Source organism: Cyprinodon tularosa, unplaced genomic scaffold (assembly GCF_016077235.1).
Source record: "Cyprinodon tularosa strain WSP-4 unplaced genomic scaffold, ASM1607723v1 ctg144, whole genome shotgun sequence".
NCBI classification, from domain to species: Eukaryota; Metazoa; Chordata; class Actinopteri; order Cyprinodontiformes; family Cyprinodontidae; genus Cyprinodon; species Cyprinodon tularosa.
The window spans coordinates 893694-913365 of record NW_024038265.1 but is presented as its reverse complement, the minus strand read 5'-3'; the positions used below and the strand labels follow the sequence as shown (position 1 = coordinate 913365).

Below are 19672 nucleotides of genomic sequence, written 5' to 3'. Positions count from 1 at the left end.
TGTTTCAAATTAGAACTACATCCAAAAAGTTTGCAGCAGACCCCCTTCGGAGAGTACCATGCAGACTGTCAGGTCAGGAGAGTTGAGAAAGTAGTTCAGCTAAATTTGAGACGAAGAATGAAGCAATTTAGCCACATTAAATGACTGAGTATTTCTGATCTACTTCTCGTGGGCTTCAGGGCTGCTTCCCTGTTGCAGACATAAAACACCAATTACTGCTGTCTGTTCAAGCAACCCCTAGTTATTCCATGTGATTTGCTGAGGAAGCAGGAATTAAACACGGATTTAAAACTGCACCGAAGTAGTTCCTCTCTGTAACTCTAAGTTTGAAGTTTGAAAAATATGACCAAGATGTTATTAAATGAAAGGACAGATTGTTTACAGGGAACGTTCCCTCCATACTGGGTGACAAATGAGAATTTGAAGATTTGGTTAATTTGACGGTAGGGATGGGAATCGAAAACCGGTTCCTGTTCAGAACCGGTTTCGTATTTTCCGATTCCATGGCATCGTTTGGAAGCTCGCTGAACGATTCTTTTTTTCGATTCCCGCAGCACCAGAGCCTAGAGCGCCGGCTCTGGGGAGCATGACTTACGTCACATTTTTTACGTAAGTTACGTAAGTTACGCAAGTTACGCAAGTTGGAAGAACTATTCGAGGAGGAAGACAACGAGCTGCGGTCACTTTGTGAATCAAAGCCCCGTCTTTCCTTAGCCCAGAGGGTAGATCAGGAAATCCAGCTCTGTAAAAGCTTGCCCTCCATCCCCTGCAGGGATAGCGCCACACTGTGGTGGTGGAACAAGCAAGATACGCTGCCCTTGCTATCTGGACTGGCTGAAAACTACCTCTGTGTGCAGGCTTCCTCCATCCCATCTGAGAGGGTGTTCTCCACGGCTGGAGACACCATAAGCCCTGAAAGATCCCGTATCCTTCCAGAAAAAGCAGATATGCTCATCTTTCTGCAAAAGAACTGTTAATTTTCCCTACTACTGTTTTATAATTACTATTTTTTGTTATTTAAAATAGGTTATTATCCCATCATTTGTTATTAGACATTGTTGGTTATTAAGTTTGTTCTTGTATTCATTTTTAATTTAAACACAGATGTTACTCCAGTTTCACATTTCCTGTGGACATCTTGATCTTGTTGAGTTTGTAAGATTGTGCAATAGTTAAGTAAACAAAGTTGATGCTGATAATCAAACTGTTTGTTCTCCTTTTTTCCCCAAATTGGAATCGAAAAAAGAATCGATAAAGAATCGAATCGTTTCATAGAATCGAAAAGGGAATCGGAACCGTGAAAATCTTTTCAATTCCCAACCCTATTTGACGGTATGGTTTTTTACTTATTGCTCCTTTAAATAGAACTTTCTGACGATATAAAGTTAGGTAAAGAGATGTTCAACTGAAAACGATTCGAAGTCATGAATCCACAAATGCTGAAGCAAAGTGCTGGGCAAGTACATTGGTTCTAAACCTTAACCTCAACCATCCTTAGCTTACGCAGACAACAATATGTGGACATCAATATGAAAGACTCCAGGAAGTCTACCTCTGAATGTCCGAGCCCCCCAATATAGACAACATACAGTTTCTGGAGTGGCCTATGCAAATCTGATAGAGGAACATTACTGGCATAAATAACAATTTAGAAAATTGGGAAACATCCAAAATTGCTCCACAGCGAAGTAAAAAGAGTCACTGCCAGTCATCTGAAATGATTGATGGCAGTTTGCTGCTGCCAAGTGTGAAACAACCAGTTATTAGCTTTAGAGGGTGTGAGTTTCTGTGTAGAGCTGGGACCTTTCTGCTACCAATGTCAAAAATGCTCAAGTTGCTGCTAAATAGGCTCTAATGTAGCTGCTATGAGCCTTTTAACCTAATGTTACACTGCAAGATCTTACACTTTGGTCTTTCCCCATTCAGCTGCATGTTGTTTGCCATTTAGTTTTTACTAAATCTAACAATTTAGCTTCTACTAATCATTCACACTAATGCAACATTTGATGCTTTTAAATTTCTGCTCATTTGGACAAACCAACAGGTGTTTGTTTTAACTCAGCCCCTTCAGGACCTCAGCTAGCCATTAAGATTATAGCATTCAGACAGACCTTTGGCAGTAAATGCTTAGTTTTCTAGCTTCAGCATTGAATCTCTTCCCTGCGTCTCTGTGTACCTCTGGTCATGTGAGAGGTCCATGGCCCGTATGCCAGCGTCGCAGCCTGGATAGATGTAAAGCTGTTTGAAGTCACATGCCTGCCACACCTCCACCACTCCATTATCACCTCCGGTCACCAGGTTCTGGCCGTCACTACTTAACAAGATGGCCTGAGGAGAGGCACAGCAGAGGTTAAAGCGATGAGCGGATAAACAGTTACAGCCTGTTTACATAAGCCGCATTAGATGCAGCCTTACTCGAGAGGAATCGTTGACTTCCATTTGCGCCAACAGTTTGCCGTTTATGCTGAAGTTGCAGAAGCGACCTCTCTCATAATAGATGATGCAATGTCCCTCACTGGACACAGAGATGAGGCGAGGCTGCATGCAAAGCTCCGGACCCTCCAGGGCCCTCAACAAGTCGCCCGTGATGGTGTGGACCAGACATGGGCCCTCTGAGAAACAAGAAAAACCAAGCTTTGGTAAATAAAACTTTTCTTTTTTTTTTGGGGTGTTAGCTTGATTTAAAATCACCAAACAAATAATTGTTACGAACCTTTGGCTCCACTGATGACCAGTCCCAGCTCTGCGCAGACAGAAACACACACCACCTCATGGTCATGTCCTGTCAGCACCGCCCTGGGAGCGGGGTAGTCACCTTGAGGAAACACATCACCATGAATATAAAGCTCTTAAACTTCATCAGAGCAACGTTTCCACCCTGACATCACTCACTGTTATTAGGGTTATCCCCGATAATATGATGTCGTCCACTCCAGTACCACAGCAGAAGAGTGGCGTCTCTGGAGCCTGAAACGATGTAGCAGTCTCCTCCAATGTAGGACTCTGAGCGGGCCAGACATGTCACTACGTCCCAGTGGCCGAAAACTATCTGGGTTAGCTTTCCTGCAGAGAAGAAGAGGAGGAGGGGAGGGCAATGAAGTCAGCATGTGTCCTCTACTCAGATGCTAGAAGGTCACGGCTGCTCAACCCCAGGATAAAAATAAACCTCGACAGATGGATAAACAAGCAGACTGAATTGGCGCAAAACTTCTGATCTTTTAAATCCACTGTATTAGCAAAATATCAAATAAAACATGTCAAAAAAAATCCACACCACCAACCAGTTTCAGTCGAGTAAACTCGGAAGCTCTTATCCCAAAAGCCGCAGACGAGGATGTAGCGGTTGTCGGCGGTAACCACAAAGCAGTGCGTGTTAATCTGGATGCTTTGGTCGACCAGGTCAGTGATCTGTCGCTTGTTCACACCAGAGTTGTTCGCTGCACAGTGAGGTAGACAGGACGGCACATCGGTATTAATCAGTCATAAGTGGGATTATTACAGGTTTACTTGCTAAATGTTCTGCTCCAAATTTAAAATAACTACCTTCTAAATAGACGTCTTTAATATAATTCAACAGATGTCGACTTTAGGGAAATTCCAAAATAAAAAATCATCCTTCACTGATGTTTAAATATTTGTGAAAAAATTATTTTGCTTTCGGTTCTGATTTTCAATTCTGTTTTATTTCATTTTAACATTTGTTAGCTAATTTAAATTGTCTTTTTTATAATTTAAAAACTGATGACAAGACAAAAGAAAACGATAATAATAAAAATAAAATCCCACACAAGGAGAGAGGGCTGCAGTAACATGTATGACCCGACTGTTTTACCTGACATCTGCTGCCATAATACAATGCAGTGAAACAAAGCCCTGTCAGTTCAGCATACACATAGTAATACGCATGCGTGCACATGCACAAATGGACATTTAAACAACTTCTGTTAAATTTTCAAGTCAGTATGACAATCAGAGAGGTAGCAGGTATGTCAGGGTGTGAAGTAGCAAACACAGAAAGCAATGCTGTCTGTGTTCAAAGCAATTTAGCTTTAAATACTGTTTACCTCAGATTAAAACTTTTTGTTTATTACATCACACATAAATAAACTAGCCTACTTGACTTCCGGTATGCTTTTGCTAAGTTTCTGTGTTTACCTTCAACAACAACCTTTTGTTTATCATATCACGCATAAATAAAGTAGCCTAGTACTTAGTTCTACTTAGTGTCAGACGTATGCAAATCTGACATCTTGTGCATGCATATTGACTTTGGGTATGCTGGTCTGTCAGAACACCGGAAACTAGAACTCATATCAATGCATAAAGATGCAGACAGAAATGATAAAGTAAGCAGCTAGTTTTAAAGCTACAGTGTGTAACTTTTAGCGACATCTAGCGGCCACACTGCAGACTGCAGCAACATGAACATCTCCCCCCCACCACTTCTCCCCCCCAACAGTACGGCGAGCGTTACGGGACAAAATGTCTTCCACGACGTCCGCATCACCTACCTTCTCAAGTGATGAGGTTTGTTTACATAGATAATTTTACAGATAGTATTTCATTAGTCTGTGTAGGGTATAGATTTCACGTAGACTTAACATAATAAATATACCCGTTATTTTTTCTACATCGTTGTGATGTTTTGGCGATCTCGCAATCGCTAGTTTGTTGGCTCTGCGCTGCCGTAGCGCAAAGATGTCTGCCTCCATGGCTGCGAGACCCGCTCCTATGTAGTTATAAATAACGAATTCTAAGGCAACGCAAATATTAAGGTTAAGAGGCTGAGCTCGTAGATGATGATAAATAACATAGTTATGTATAATATATTACATTTCTGACTGTATATCCCTGTAATTATTACACACTGTAGCTTTAAGTCATGGCTTAAATTCTTATTACAGTTTCAGTTAGTTTTCATTTTGTTTGCAAAGCTCTATGCCTGGTAGCAACCACCTATCCAAGACTCCTGGATAGGTGTCAAAATGTCTTAAGAAAAACTGGAGTGAAAGTCCAGTAGCCATCCAATTTAAGTCTGTTTTTTTGGTTGCCGTGTCTATTTCTTTTTTCATTCCTTATTTAAAATCCTGTTTACAACATTTTGTTAGTTTTCTTAATGATAAGCTTGCCCTCCATAGTTTTTCACACTGGTAAAAATGTATAAAATATCCTCTTTTATAATACTGTTTCAATAAAAATCTTGGAAAACTCCAAACTTATATGTGCACATCAATTTAGAAGTTACCATTTTCAGAAATAAAACACTTCTTAGATGATATAAACCATATAAATGTAACTGGAGTATTTTTTTCTATTTTAATACTAGTAACCAATAGATAACAAATGGGCTGATTTCTTTTAGCAAATTGATAATTGGAAACGTAGAAGAACATTGCTTTTGGAGAGGCTGATGTGTGTTGATCTTTTTAAATCTAAACCTAAACTTGTCAATATCCACAGTTAGTCAGTTTAGCTCCTGAACCTTCAGAGCTTCTCATGAACACACTCCTTTTAAATTGATTACAATATTTTCTGGACTATAGAGCACACCTCACTATGAGCTAAGTTTTTTGAAAAATCTTGAAAAGTACATATATAAGTCGCACTGGGCTATAAGAAGCTGATATTTACTGAACTGTCTCCCATCAATCCTGTAGGGGGAGCTCTGCAGGAGTTGAGCCCAGTCTCTTCATTGGTTCGGCATTTTTAATGGGGCAAATAAATGTCAAAATGTGAGAATTCAGGACATTTGTTCTCCGTAGTGCCCGCTGCTAGCATGTTCTTGTGCAAAATTAGCCCTTTATTCTTTCATTTCCAACTTTGACTTCCCCTTCTTGCTGTTAGGAAAAATCCACGAAAAAAGCCATGCTCTGAACCTTCTTTTAAGGTTCAAAGCATGGGAAAAAAGTAGCAGCTTTTAATACGGAAAATACGGTAACTGAATCAGGAAAAGAGCCTGAGAGATTGCCAAGCATAAATGGTGGACATACCGCTACTGTATTTTGAGGTGATTCTGTGCAAAAAAAATCTGTCCTGATGTAGACATTTCTCCCAAGGGGTAAATGTGATCAAAGTAAAGGATGTTTTTTTTCTAATATTCTCTATCATATGACATAAAAATAAATAATGTTTTTAATTTGTTGTTGCCCACTAACCTATGAGAGGATCCATTTCTATGGGTAGATGGTGAGCCTGCTCTAGAGAGTATCCTGGGGCTCCACGGAGGCCTAAACAGAAACATATCTCAGTCACGTAAACATAAGAGGATTTTTTTTTTTGTCAACCTAAAATGAGTCCTGCAGCACTCACCCACTGTGTTGTGCCAGCGGTTTACGGCGAACAGCCGGCTACACGTGACGGTGACGGCCGCCGGTATGCTGAGGTGGGGCAGCGTGTTTGCAGCGACGTGGGTGACGGGTGAGTTGGAGGGAAACTTGAGCACCATGATGACATCCTGCTGCATCTGATCCTTAAACATCAGAGGGCTCTGGGGAAGGAAACACTGGTGAGACAGACAGAGAGGAAAGAGAGAAAGGACAGAGAGAAAGAGGGAGGGAAGGTCAAGGTACACGATGGAAACGAAGGAATGGAAAAAAGACAGAACAGATGAAACAGGGAAGGGAGGGAAAAGGTAAATTAGTGGGAGCTCAGGGTCAGAGCAGGTTCACACACTGAGGAGGCTTGAGAACTAGGAGAGTGGTGGTGGGGGGCACTGGCTGGTCAGGGTTTGGGACTGACAGATTCGGGTTTAACAACGTTCTAAAACTAAACATTATTACACCTATATGGAAAAAAACCCTCCTGTTACCATAAAAGCAATTCATTAAATGCATTACATGACTGGAAATATGGGAAATTTAAGCTAAAATGTTACATATATCTTCAGATAAAAAGGAAAACTGGCAAAAAGAAAAATCAAACATCTCTGGATTTCCAATATCTTCAGTTAAAGTTTCACCTTGTCAAACAACAGAATAAAAAGCTGGTGTCTCACCAAGTGCATGGCGGAGGAGCGAGGTGGGTGTGGCTCTATCAGCAGCTGGGAGGGGACCTGACCACTGAGCTGGATCTGAGCCTCGATCACCTGAAGGCAAAAACAATAAGAGGCTATGTTAAAATAGCAGAAAAGTTATGATTAATTTGAAGACAAAATAATGTCTAAGTCCAACAGATTTAGAACTAAAGAAATGATTGTAGGGTTGGTTCATAGCTTCTCTTTTTGTTACTGATTGACCCATCAGTTGATTAATCTCTCCCTCCATTGAGTCGAACCACTGTGCAGATGAGAACGGCGCTCCTGGGAAGTGGATCAGGTGTTCTGCCAGATCAGCATACCCCATCAGACCAGCATACCCATAGTCAATACGCATGAGCAAGATGTCAGATTTGCATATGCAAATCTAGGTAAGATTGCCATACACTTAAAAAACCAAAAAGTAAATAATTAAAGAGTTTATTAGCACATGACTTAAGGGATACACAACATTTGATTTAGTTTAAAGTGTATTTTTCATACAAAACTAAAGGGATAAACGGGTATTGACTATGGTTATGCCGGTCTGACGGGGTATGCTGGTCTGACAGAACACCGGAAAGCTGAGCACAGGTACCGGTAAATAGAACACAATTCTTGGCCTGTCAGTGTCCCAGTTTGTTCCAGAAACAGGAGCTCAATTTATATTTTTATGTCAATCATGCATTAGCTGAGCATGAGCTCCACTCAGGATTCTGCTTTTCTTGTCCATCTGTTCATAGGGAAAGCTCCTTAGAGAAACCTTTCTTTGCTTTTGTCATGTCAAAAGAGAAGGTTGCTTATTTCTATGGCTTTACTCAAGTTTTTGCAGACTTTATAACTCCAAAAATTTTGTTCCCTGAAGAGAGGAGAGAGCGGAGGGGCTAAGCCTCTGTCAGTACAATCCTGGAACGGTAAGAAATGCAACCTTTGAGAAAAATTGGAAATGACCAGTTCATGACATAATTTGACAAAATTAATTCAGATTTTAGTATTGATTACATCAAGTTATCGCTTTTTCTGAAAACCCTACACGCCATTCTGTCAACCAAATTTTCCACCTGACTCGTTAATCTCTGCAGCCCCTCCGGATGTCACCATTCCCTTATCTGTGTTTTATAATTTTTGATTATGGGAAATACAGAGCTCTGATAATATGCCCAGGGTTTGGAATATTGTCTATTCTAGACTAATCCTTCTTTAAAACTCTCCCAAACGTTTTCTCTTAAATATCGGCTATGTTTCTGGTCTTCATTATGCTGTTTGTTCATCAATCCTCTATAGAAAACCACTTAGGGCTTCACAAAACAGCTGGATATAAGATAGGATTTAATTACATAAACCTGGAATCCTTTGGTAATTTCTCAAGGCAGCTGGTTGCCCCAGATTTAATTTAGAGGTATTAAAGTTAGAGACTTAAAATTGCACGCTGCAATTAAAATTATCTGCTTGCAAAAAAAATATTAGAAAAGTATAAATCTTTTTCACATTTACTTCCCAATTGTGTAATACTTTGTGTTGGACTATAATACAAAATCCCAATTAAATATAGTTAAATTAGTATTATTACTATGAATAAATGCAGAGAAGTTTAAAACAAAGCTTCCAAAAGCACATAAAATGTTTTATGAATATGCTCATTAAATGACACTGTGTGATCTTAAATAACAATGATGCTAGGAGTTGGATTTAAACTGGAACTTGATAATGTGTAGACAGATTAGGGGTTCTGACCTCACGCTGTGCAGCATCCAGATTGTCTAAGTTGACAGCTCCCTCATAGGACAGGAAGTTGAACACGTTAAGCGCTCGGACTGCTTCTGGTCCCCGCTGCTTGTAGCCAAAAATGAGATCGATCCACTGGTGAAGCTGACATGAAACAAACTCACTCTCCAATGCCTGCGTGGAGGGAGAGTTAAACACAGAGAGTGATAAAAAGAAAACGTAACGCAGTTAGATCTGGTCCAGAGTTCAGTCATAAAGTGTTTTTATGTGCCTCCTACCATTCTGTTTATGCGGACAAAGTCTTCAGGTTTCTTCGCCCAGACTGGAAGCTCCACATCACTCACAGGAACGCCGTCGTCACGGACGCCAAGTTCGTACTCATTACTGTTCACAAACATCTCTGGCAAGTAGTAAAACTCAGGGATCAGCTCCTATATGAGATGAAATAAATAAATTATCGTTTCCATTTATTTTATCTTCATCTTACTAGATTTAAGCCTGTTTCAGCTGTGTAAAAAAGCTGACACAACATCAATTCAGTTTACTTATATAGCTCCATTTCACAACACAAAGTTATCCACCTGGATAACCTTTTAAGATGGGGTGATCATGTTCAGAATCAGAATCAAGTTTATTGCCAAGTAAGTTTGAACTTACAAGGAATTTGATTTGGTGTTGATGGTGCAGACTAATTAGATATATATACAGAATAAAGAATATTTGGCTATATACAAAATAAAACATATACTATATACAATATATAGCTATATACTCAGTATAATGTGCGCCAATGCGTTAAGTACATATGTTCCTGTTTACAGCAAAGGATGCATTTTTTTACGCAGTCAGAACATCATGTTTTTATTCTATCAGGCAACAATGGAGACCATCATCAGGTTTGGGATGATGGTGTGGTTCGGCACTCTCTGTACGCTGTCAAAAACAAAGTTGCAGTGCCTGGTATAGACTGCTATGAAGGCGATAGGGAGGACTGTAAAGCTCTCCCTTCAGTCCATCTATGAGCAGTCTGTACTCTGTCTGTACTGCTGGACCCATCCCACATCCCCAATAAGAAATACGAGCTCTTGCCTTCTGGCAGAAGGTTCAGAATCCCAAAAATCAAACTGAACCGCTTTAAATACTCCTTTTTACCCACCTCCATCAAAATTTAAGTCAAAATTTTATGTGGATCTGTAAGGGAGAAATAGTAAGTGTGCAATAACTTGGTGTTCTGCTTGTTGTTTTTGTATAGTATGTTATATTACATTTTTTAAAGTTTATTTTTAATTCTTTTGAGTCTGTATGTAGCCTATGCGTGTGTTTTTAGCTGGTATTTATTTTTATGTGCATTGTTTCTAAGGGCAGCTACTAAAACGCACTGCACACTAGGGTCCATAACAAATTTCCCCTAGGGGACATTAAAGTCTATTCTACTCTACATTATCTCCAGGCAAGGTACAGAGACATTTCAATTGAACAGTCAGATTGATAAAAAACCAGCTGACTGAGATTTTAATTTCTTTTTTCAAATAAATGGCTGGGAAACCGTGTTATTTAGCTCTCTGCATTAGTTTCAGACCAATTTCATCTACACTTTTTTCCCCCTTCCTTCAGCCCATTAGAGGTTACCCTAACATCCGCTGTGTCCCTCTGGCAGTTCCTCCACGCACGGCCAATACCAGAGAAGGCTCTCTCTGGATGGTCAAATTTACCATCATTGGCATTAAGGAAAAATGTAGTAAAGGGTTCCTAAGGGTACAGAATTAGATATTATTTAGAGCGAGCTTTAAACATCCAACATCTTGCATGTGTACTCAAGTGTTTTATGTGAACACTTACTATTCTGACCATCCATGTGAGTGTGGAGTGAGCTGTGGAGTATAACGTTGTGTAGTGGTGAGGAGGCGTGCCGTCATCATCCCACGTCTCGTAGCGCTCTGCGTAAAATGCAGCTCGTTTGGGATTCAAAGCACCGATTGGCTGGAAAACACATTAAAACAGTAACATCATCATATCATTTTTGCTCATTTTGTATAACTTGTAATTAAATCCTGCTAAACCTTTGTATGCAGTAGTATACTTTTATTTTTTATTTCTAAAATGGCAATAAAACATGATCCTGACCTTGGAAAGGTCTCTGAAGTTTCCAGGCAGAGTGAGATCAAGCTCCTCTGAATCGTAGTTGGTCAGGACCCAAGGGAAGACGGGGTACTGGTTCAAATCATTATAGGTCCTCCCTGCAGGGAGAAATGTTGGAGGACAAGATGAAGCACTACTTCACTTAAAAAGGTCACACTGTGAAAACTTGTTTTTTTTTTTTCCATTTCTGGCATCAAATCCAGCAGCAGCTTTTTATTAGATGAACAGTGTTGGTTTACATCCAAACATCAAATCCCTTTTTATTTTCATTTAAGTAACTCAGGGGTTTTTAGTGTCTGAATAATTAAACACGCATACAGCTGTTTGGATTAATTTCCTTTAGGAAACTGCACCTATATGAGGACCCTAGAGATAAATCTTTAGAAATGGCAAATTTCAATTAACCAACAATATAAATTTATTTCCAAGCTTCTTAATGTGCTATATGTTGATTAAACAGTTTCAAATGATTGGACAACAAAGACAAAAATGCATCATACATGTCGGTGAGAACACAGAATTAAAAAAATGAATTTACCTGCAATAGTATTTAGAAACATGAGGTACTCAAAGTTGGAGATCTCTCTCCTTTGCCAGCGCTGCGTCATGTTTGAGGACTTGAAGAGCTGACGTGGGGTGGCCAAGGAGATACGTCTGAGGGGTAAACATTGACTTTTTGTTATTGTCCATATTTTATTTATTTTTTTATTTTGAAAGGCCGTATCCCATTACAGGTGGTTCGTACCTGGCTTGTGGAAGTCCATAACTCGTTCCTACCCCCACCCGTGGGAGGCTGTAGACGACCCTTTTGACTGTGGCCTGGTCGGGAAAGTTAAACATCACAGAAGCTGGAGAGAGAGGAGAAAACACTATAAATAGGTTGAAAATATTTAGTAGGGTAAAGTAGAATATTACTGGAACAAACTTTAAACTCCTGATTAGTTTCAGTCACAGTTTAAAAAGTGATCTGTTGTAGTTTTAGTTTCCTTGACTTCTTACAATAGGTTATGCATCCTTGACTAAACTTATTTAAATATCCTTTTTAGACAAAATCTTGTTTAAGAGTTGGGTATAATATCCATTTTAGAATGAAACAATAGTAATAACCATCAGAAGTAAAAAAAATTTTACTTAAAATATTCTTAGTTTAGGTCTCATTGGCAGTTTTTCTACATCACATTTCCTTTAAACATCACCTGGTTATAATATTATTTAGCTTGCATGACTCAGCACTTTTTCTGAATAAGTTTTGATTTTATCCAAATGCAGGAAATATGATAAAAACTGCAAAGAAAACTTTGAGGTAACAAAATAGTTTTTTAAAGAAAAATGTTTCATTCCTGTCAAGGGCAAAGTGCTTTACATGAGAAAGAAAAAGAAGCAATGAACAAGTAACCAACAAATAAGGAAATAACATCCAAAGAAGCTATGTTAATGAAGAGAGGGAGAACAGTTAAATAGATATGCTAAATAAATTAACACTAACTAAAAGGGGAATGAATCTGTTTAAAAATGTATTTTAATTTAAGGTTTAATTAGAAGTAAATTAGCTACAATTCCAAACTAGAAACTAAGCTTTAATTGTCTTTTAGTAGCACCTTTAGTTTCTTCTGTACTCAGGTCTGCAGTAAGACTGCTTCACAGGTTGCGGGGAGTGGTGGCCTAGCAGTTAGGGCATAGAGCTTGGAATCCTGAGGTTCGAGCCCCACTCCCACAGAGGGCCACTGGGTCTCTGAGCAAGACCCTTAACCCCTGACTGCTCCCTGGGCGCCCCACGATGGCAGCCCACTGCTCCCCAAGGGGATGGGTGAAATGCAGTAAAATTTCTCCAATGTGAGATCAATTAATTGGGATTTTGATCTTGTTTTCGGGTTTCATTAAAATGCTTTTTTGAGAACCTGAGGGACCTGGATTCTGTATCAGATGAACATAGATCTTATAAATATATAGCACAAGAACAATAAGCACTTTAATTAAAGGATAATAGAAAGATTTATTTGTTTTTGAGGTAAGATCTTCACAGACTTACTTCTGTTGGCCATGAAGACCTCTAGGCCGGTATTCTGCAGTAGGTAACGTCTGGAGAACACAGCTCGGATCTCACTGAACATCCATTTTCCGTGCAAACCCTCTGAGTAAGCCAGAACCTGTTGAAGATGGATCGTTATAGCCGCACACAAAAAAAAACAACAACTTTTTTTACTTATTATTTATTCAGTAATAAAAAACAAAATAAAAAAGGTTGTTTTCTCTTACTTTGGCATCCATCTTCTTGAAAGCAGGATCCTCTTCATCAACTTCAAAGTAGATCTCTGTGGTGGTGATGGACAGAGTACCTCGAGCCACCACCACAGGAGCCACCAGCTGAGCAGGAGTACTCAGAACCACGGGGCCTGCAAGAGGATGGGGGTAGTATCAATTGATCTGTTTAGCCCTGAAAGGACTGAGTTCTAGAGAAGCAGAAAGGATCAAAGGCATCGATTAATTGTTGATTTGTATTTTCCAGATTGGCTGCATAGTCAGGTGTTAAAGCCACTGAGGCTGCATCTGCATCAGAATCAGTTTTAGTGACTGATAATGAAATTTTAATACGTCGGCTGAATCAGCTGGGTGGTTAGTGCAGCTGTAAATACGTATTCAAAGGTCCAACTTGCCTTTGGAGGTAAAAAGTCGCGGGCGGAAACGTACTAAAAACAAAAGTCATATACAGTTTACAGCTGTGCGTAAAGTCATCCATGCTGTGTGTATGTGTACCTTTTTGTGTCTCCGTCTTACCAGCGAGGTTATCGATCTCTTTTTCCTGCAGCAGACTGACGGCGTCATCGTCTCCTTCCAGCATCAACTCCGCCTCTGGATTCTGGGTGACCACCGACTGACTGCGGAAGGTCTTCTTCGACTTCAGACCCCCCTCCTCCTCGTCCTCCTCTGTGCCTGTTGTTACACAGTCAATGAGAAGCTACACAAAGTTGATACTGACAGAGCAATGTTTCACAGGAAAAAAAATTACAGACCGTAGTCCTCCAGAGTTTTTAGTGAAATGTCAGCATGTGTGGATCCAAAGGCATTTCTCACAAATCTTCTCCTCCTCCTGAGGTCGTCCTCCCAGTAATCTAAACGCCAGAAGTCGTGTAATTGGCTGAAGAAAAAAGAGAAAAGATGTTGGTGCTGATGTCTTATAAACTGTATAACAATCAAGATGTTAATTTAGGGACATTTATGGGATTTAAGTTCTGAATCAACTTTACAATGATAGTAATCTAACTAACATTTGTAGGAATCATGCAGATAGACTAACAAATCAACAACGGGAAAAAATCTAAATGTTATGCTTTTAAAAGATAAAACAGTTTTATTTGGTGTATCTCATCGAATAGTCCCAAATAAAATGCAGCTAATTCCTGTTTGAGCATTTTCAGGACTGATGCCGTTAAAAAGATGCCAAAGGAAGAGTCTGTAGTTGAGGTTTAAAGGTAGACAGACCCTGAAAAACCTTTTCCTTAAGTGTGGGTGAAGACTTGTTTTTATGTTGATATGCATTTGTTTTTATTCCTATGTATGTAAAGCAGTTAGTGTTAACCATGGCATGAAAAGCCCCCTATAAATAAAGTTTAAGACAGACAGAGATAACAGGAAGCTTAAGATATTACTATTCACATGCAATATCATTTGTTAGCTAATTAACAGTACTCATAAAATTTTGTGCCACAAATCCTAACAAGAGGGACACCTAGAAATCAATATTATATTTATATATAGTTCATGAGACAAGATGTTTCAAGTTATTTAGATGCATAAAATATCACACCTAACAGTAACAGGTTACTGTTATTGTTGTAACAACACGAAAAATAAAGATATTAGTATTAGCAAAGGAGAAAAGTTAAATGCTGTCAGCTTGAAGATTACGTCACTCTGGTTTAAGAATTCTAAGTTCCAGGTTTTATGTATAATATGCTGATTAAAACCTAAACAGTAAGAAATGAGAGCTTTTTCCTCTTGAATACAGTATTTAGCTACTGACTGTTATTATAAATTGAATAATAGTATGTTTTGTTTCAAAGTCAATTAGCCCAAATCAAGACACTATGGATGCAGAATTACTTGTTTAGAAGAAAATGATCTACAGAAACAATGCACATTTAATTTTAGAAAATAAAAAAGTTAAGAGTCTAATAGTCTATCTTATACAGGAGATATGTGGAAATGTTTTTTTTTTTGTCTTATTTTTGTCTTTGTCCCTTAATGTGGATAAGTTTAGATACTTCTGAAGTTTTGGTCTATTTGGTCTTTTTGAAGAAACCACTGTCCTATTATACTGCAAACACAACATAAAAGGGTTTATTTATAATTTCTATCAAAATAATCTCTGACTGGTTAAACTTAATTTACTTGTATGACAACATAAATAGGAGAGTTACTGTACTATAAATTTGTTTGCAATGTTTGTACTTTAGAAATGTGGATTATTCTATTATTCATTGAAAAACATTAATGATGTTGTAGCAGTCTTTAATGCATAAGGTTCTTACTCCTCTCATTTGCTTTTGTCCTAATGATTTTCTATTCGTTCTCCATCTGCTTTGGGCTCTAGGCTGCTTTTGTCACGGCCATCAAACGGATGAGATTTAATTTGACTCTGACATTTCTCTGCTCACCTCTGTGACATTGTCCCCCAGGCTCCATGCTTATTGGTCAGGATGTTGAGGATCTTCTGTTTCAGCTGGTTGGCAGTCACATGATCTCTGTGCTTGGCGGCGCTGATGAGGTGGTCGCACATTTTCTCCTCCTCTCTGCGGTCCGCAGCGTACTGGGCACAGTTAGACTGGGTAGAGAGAGGAGAAGAGATTTAAGCAAGGACTGGTCACAATATATTGATAAAATAATAATATTTTAGAAAACTTTGGATGAGCAAATTTGTAGGTATTGTACAGCTTATTTATTGTATTTTTGATAAAGCTTAAAACATCATCAAAAAGGGCAATAACTAACCACAATGTTTAAATGGCAAAATACACGATAAAAAAAAAACTCTTAATAAATGTAAATGTGATTTTAGAGCAGAAAGCGAAATAGAGATGAGTGAATTAATCAAATTTACCAATGTTTCATCCGCATAATAAAGCTTGAATGTTACTTACAATTTTGTATTTATTTGATACAGTTATAGAATAAAAGGTTAATGGTCAAACACAAAAAATACAACTGCAAGGACAAAGCAAACAAAAAGAGAATTTAAGCGACTAAATAAATGTGTACAGATACTTAGCTAGCCTGGATTTTTTTTTAAATCCAAGAAGGATATATAGTAAAAATACTGAATTCCTACTTCTTTGGTGCAGTAGAAATAAGCCAGAAAACGAGGTATAACATGACGGAGCTTCAGAATGGAGATAATTTAGAGCTCACATCCAGAGGGAGAGTCCATGTTTACCTCAAATTCAGCGTGTTTGTGGACGTCCTCAGCCCGCTGTCTGTTCAGGATGAACTCTGCTTCATTGGCCACTCGCACTATGTGATCCTTCATGGCATGGCACAAGAGTCTGGCAAAAGAGTTCAAATGAGACTTGAGTAAAAATTGGGAAAAATATCAAACTATAACATGATATTAGATGAAAGGTAGGAGGAAAGCATCTTTTATTGTAGCTGAACAGTTTTATTGAAACTGCTCTTGTTTTGCCTTCAATATCTGGAACTTACAGTCATCTATGTATAGCTTTTTTATTTTCCATTAACATATACTAAATAAAAAATAAAGAAACTTCAGTTTAAGAACTTTTTACTGTAGAGTTATTATTCCAAGATTTGCAGATTGATTTGGCAAATACGTAATACAACCTATTTTTTACCAGTTCAGGTCCAATCTCATCTATACAGTCTTCAATGAGAGGCAAAGGGTGTGCATCAAGGACTGTTACAGCATTCACTTTGCGAAAGTCTGTACAGAACCTTGAACTTCCATCAGCCTTCATGTCCAACAAACATGGAGAACTCCATGGGCTATAACTTGGAATGGCAAGTCCATTCTCAAGAAGATACTCAACCTCCTTTTTCATGATCTCCCTCTTGGTGGGGTTGACACGATATGCCCTCTGCTTTATAGGTGCAGGACTGGTAAGAACAATGTCATGAGACACCACACTAGTTTGGGTGGGAACATCCCCAAACAGACATGGGAAGTCAAAAAGGAGTTTTTTAATGTCCTCCACTTGGCTATCTGATAAATGGGATAGATAACTGGGCAGGTTAGCTAGTATTTCACTATTGCTAAGTCTTGCAACCTGTGGTGGGTCTTTGCGCATTACCACATCCTCCCCAGTCAACTTTGAAACGCAGGATACAGGGGAAACTGCGTCAGCTTGCCTACTCTAAAAAGCCTTCCAAGGCCTTCAGAAATAAGTAGGGCCTGAGCATCCATTATACTAAAACAGTAAACACAAGTTTTTTACTAAAATTAAATACAAAGCAAACGGTTCCACTTAAAGTTCTGTAAAGTTCAGCAAATTCAACATATTTGTATTTGTGATATGTGTTACATTACAAAGCATCATTTTCCATGTAAATAGCTAACAGTTGCTATGCTGACTTTGACACCTTAAGAGGGCGGTTTCTTAATACTGTATGTACTTGTGCGTTCTCATGTGCTCGTGTACTCTTGAAACGTCATCAGCCTCAGCCCAGTACAGTTCCAATTCACAAGAACAGCAGGCCGAGAACAAACAAAGTCCTCGGATGTTGTTCTCACCCCTGCCTCTTTACAGAGTATACATCAGAACAGACTTGTGAATTCTTAAGATTGACAGCTATCCCAGCATGCACTGTGGCAGCTGTGATTTTCCAGGTTACCGCTCACAGAGCTCAGAGTATTAAGTTAAAAGTTCACTTTTCTGTCTCTGTTGTTCTATAAAAGTAAGTTTTAAGATCATTTGAGGCGAGAACATTATACTTTTAAGCGCCACTATATGGCCCATTTACGGATTTAGTGCGTAATAAAAAAAAAAAGAAATGTCCAAAGTTGAGAGGACTGCGGCAATTGGCGGACCTCCGAGGGTAACAGAACCCAGGAGTAATCCAAGCACGTTTGCAGCAGCCCTCTCTCGGCATAGCTGTGTGTGAAGTACTGCTAGCTCTGATGATGAGTGTTTTGTTTTATTTGGCAAAATGTCCATTTTATTTGTGTTTATCTGACTGTGTTAACTATTATTTCCCCAATAAATGACAAAAAGGTAAGAATGTATTGATATCTAGAGACTATCAATAACAGGAGGTGCAGCTCCAGAAGAGCCGGGCATGTGGTGATGTCACAAGAACGCTTCTGTTCCAATTGACCAATATTTATGCAAAGAAGTTGCTGGGATGAGAATCAGCCTCTCCAAGTCAGACGACTTGACCAAAGCGCTTTACACTACATTCAGTCATTCACCCATTCATATACACACTCTCACACTGATGGTGGCAAGCTACATTGTAGCCACAGCTGCCTTGGGGCTCACTGACAGAAGTAAGGCTGCCGTAAACTGGCGCCACTTTGCCCTCTGACCACCATCAGTAGGCAATGCAGGTGAAGTGTCTTGCTCAAGGACAGCGACACTAAAAGCCAGAGCAAGGGCTCAAACCGACAGCCCTCCAATTGGATGCAAACTCCTGCATCCAACGCCACTGTCGCCCCCAGCAGCAGTGGCCTGTCCCCTTCAGGTTGGAGGAGAGTTCTTGCATCAAGTGGAGGAGATGAAGAATTATTGGGGTTCTGTTCACAACTGAGGGGAGAATGGAGTGGGAGATCAACAGACGGATCGGTGCGGCTGCTGCTTCAATGCAGACTGTGAAGAGAGCTGACCGAAAAAGTAAAAACTCTCAATTTACAGGACTGTCTATGTTCCTACCTTCACCTATGGTCTTTGATCAAATAACAAATTGTTTCTAAAAATCTAGCTTGTTTTTTTTCCAACAGGAATGTAATACTGAATAGGCCTTTTTGGTTCTCTTGTCTAAAATAGCTGAAATCGTCCTTTGTTAAGTGTGCTACTCTAAAGATAATTACTCATCTCAACCAGAAGAGATGATAAAGATGAAGGGCTCTGTAAATGGCAGTGTAACCTCTGAGCCTAATGGATTACCTTCCCTCGTTGATGAGCTCAATGAAGGCCAGCCCTGCATTCTTCTGAATGGAGTTCTGCCACTCCTGTATGCAAGAGATTAATCAAGAAAATAATTTATTCAATGAAAAACAAAAAAAGCAAAGAATACATTACCTTGAAAATGCATGTTATCTTCGAATTTGTGCTTTTTTCATATATGTTCAATTATGAAATACATTTTTGTATCAGTTATAGGAAAAGCAAAGTAAATCTAAAACAGTTTTTCATGGTGATTTCAATTAATATGGAGGAAAAAAGTATCCAAACCAAAAATGAACAGTTTCCTCGTTAAAAACAATTATCTACTGTAATTATGTTTTAATTCATGGGAATTCCACTCAACACACAGACCAGTAAACTTCCTGTAGAATCAAAAGATGACTTGAAAAAGAGGCTAGTGGACCAAGAGATAAAAAAAAATCATGCCCCTAGTGCACCGTAAGTTTAACTGATCAAATCTAAAACTGGACATCACGTTCTACCTTTTAAGATTTCTTTCAGAGACTGTAGAAAGAATTTTTTATAAAATACCAGGGAGGTTTTAACTAAAATATTACAAAAGCAGTAAACACAAACCTTGATCAGTGTAACTAAGGGGGATGGATACAGAATTAGTCAATGTGAAAAGTGGAAAAATTGCACTTTCACAGCTCTGTAAATA

At 39.0% G+C, this 19672-nt stretch overlaps 1 protein-coding gene across 2 annotated transcripts in view; it reads right to left on the bottom strand.

The window, feature by feature from the left end:
- nbeaa (neurobeachin a) overlaps positions 1-19672 on the bottom strand; it is a 150273-nt gene that overhangs the window by 1828 nt on the left and 128773 nt on the right. The window contains exons 39-61 of one of the 2 annotated variants that reach the window (XM_038278784.1): positions 18991-19055; positions 16308-16416; positions 15532-15698; positions 13888-14012; positions 13652-13807; positions 13531-13563; positions 13133-13269; positions 12906-13023; positions 11622-11724; positions 11415-11530; positions 10862-10974; positions 10577-10717; positions 10367-10486; positions 9016-9168; positions 8747-8911; positions 6995-7084; positions 6310-6502; positions 6156-6227; positions 3282-3437; positions 2893-3063; positions 2714-2815; positions 2416-2612; positions 2177-2328 (exon numbers count right to left, since the gene is read on the bottom strand). In XM_038278784.1, the coding sequence (XP_038134712.1) occupies positions 2177-2328; positions 2416-2612; positions 2714-2815; positions 2893-3063; positions 3282-3437; positions 6156-6227; positions 6310-6502; positions 6995-7084; positions 8747-8911; positions 9016-9168; positions 10367-10486; positions 10577-10717; positions 10862-10974; positions 11415-11530; positions 11622-11724; positions 12906-13023; positions 13133-13269; positions 13531-13563; positions 13652-13807; positions 13888-14012; positions 15532-15698; positions 16308-16416; positions 18991-19055 (2954 nt within the window). The remainder of the gene's footprint in view (positions 1-2176; positions 2329-2415; positions 2613-2713; positions 2816-2892; positions 3064-3281; positions 3438-6155; positions 6228-6309; positions 6503-6994; positions 7085-8746; positions 8912-9015; positions 9169-10366; positions 10487-10576; positions 10718-10861; positions 10975-11414; positions 11531-11621; positions 11725-12905; positions 13024-13132; positions 13270-13530; positions 13564-13651; positions 13808-13887; positions 14013-15531; positions 15699-16307; positions 16417-18990; positions 19056-19672) is intronic. The other variant, XM_038278785.1, reaches the window with a different exon arrangement.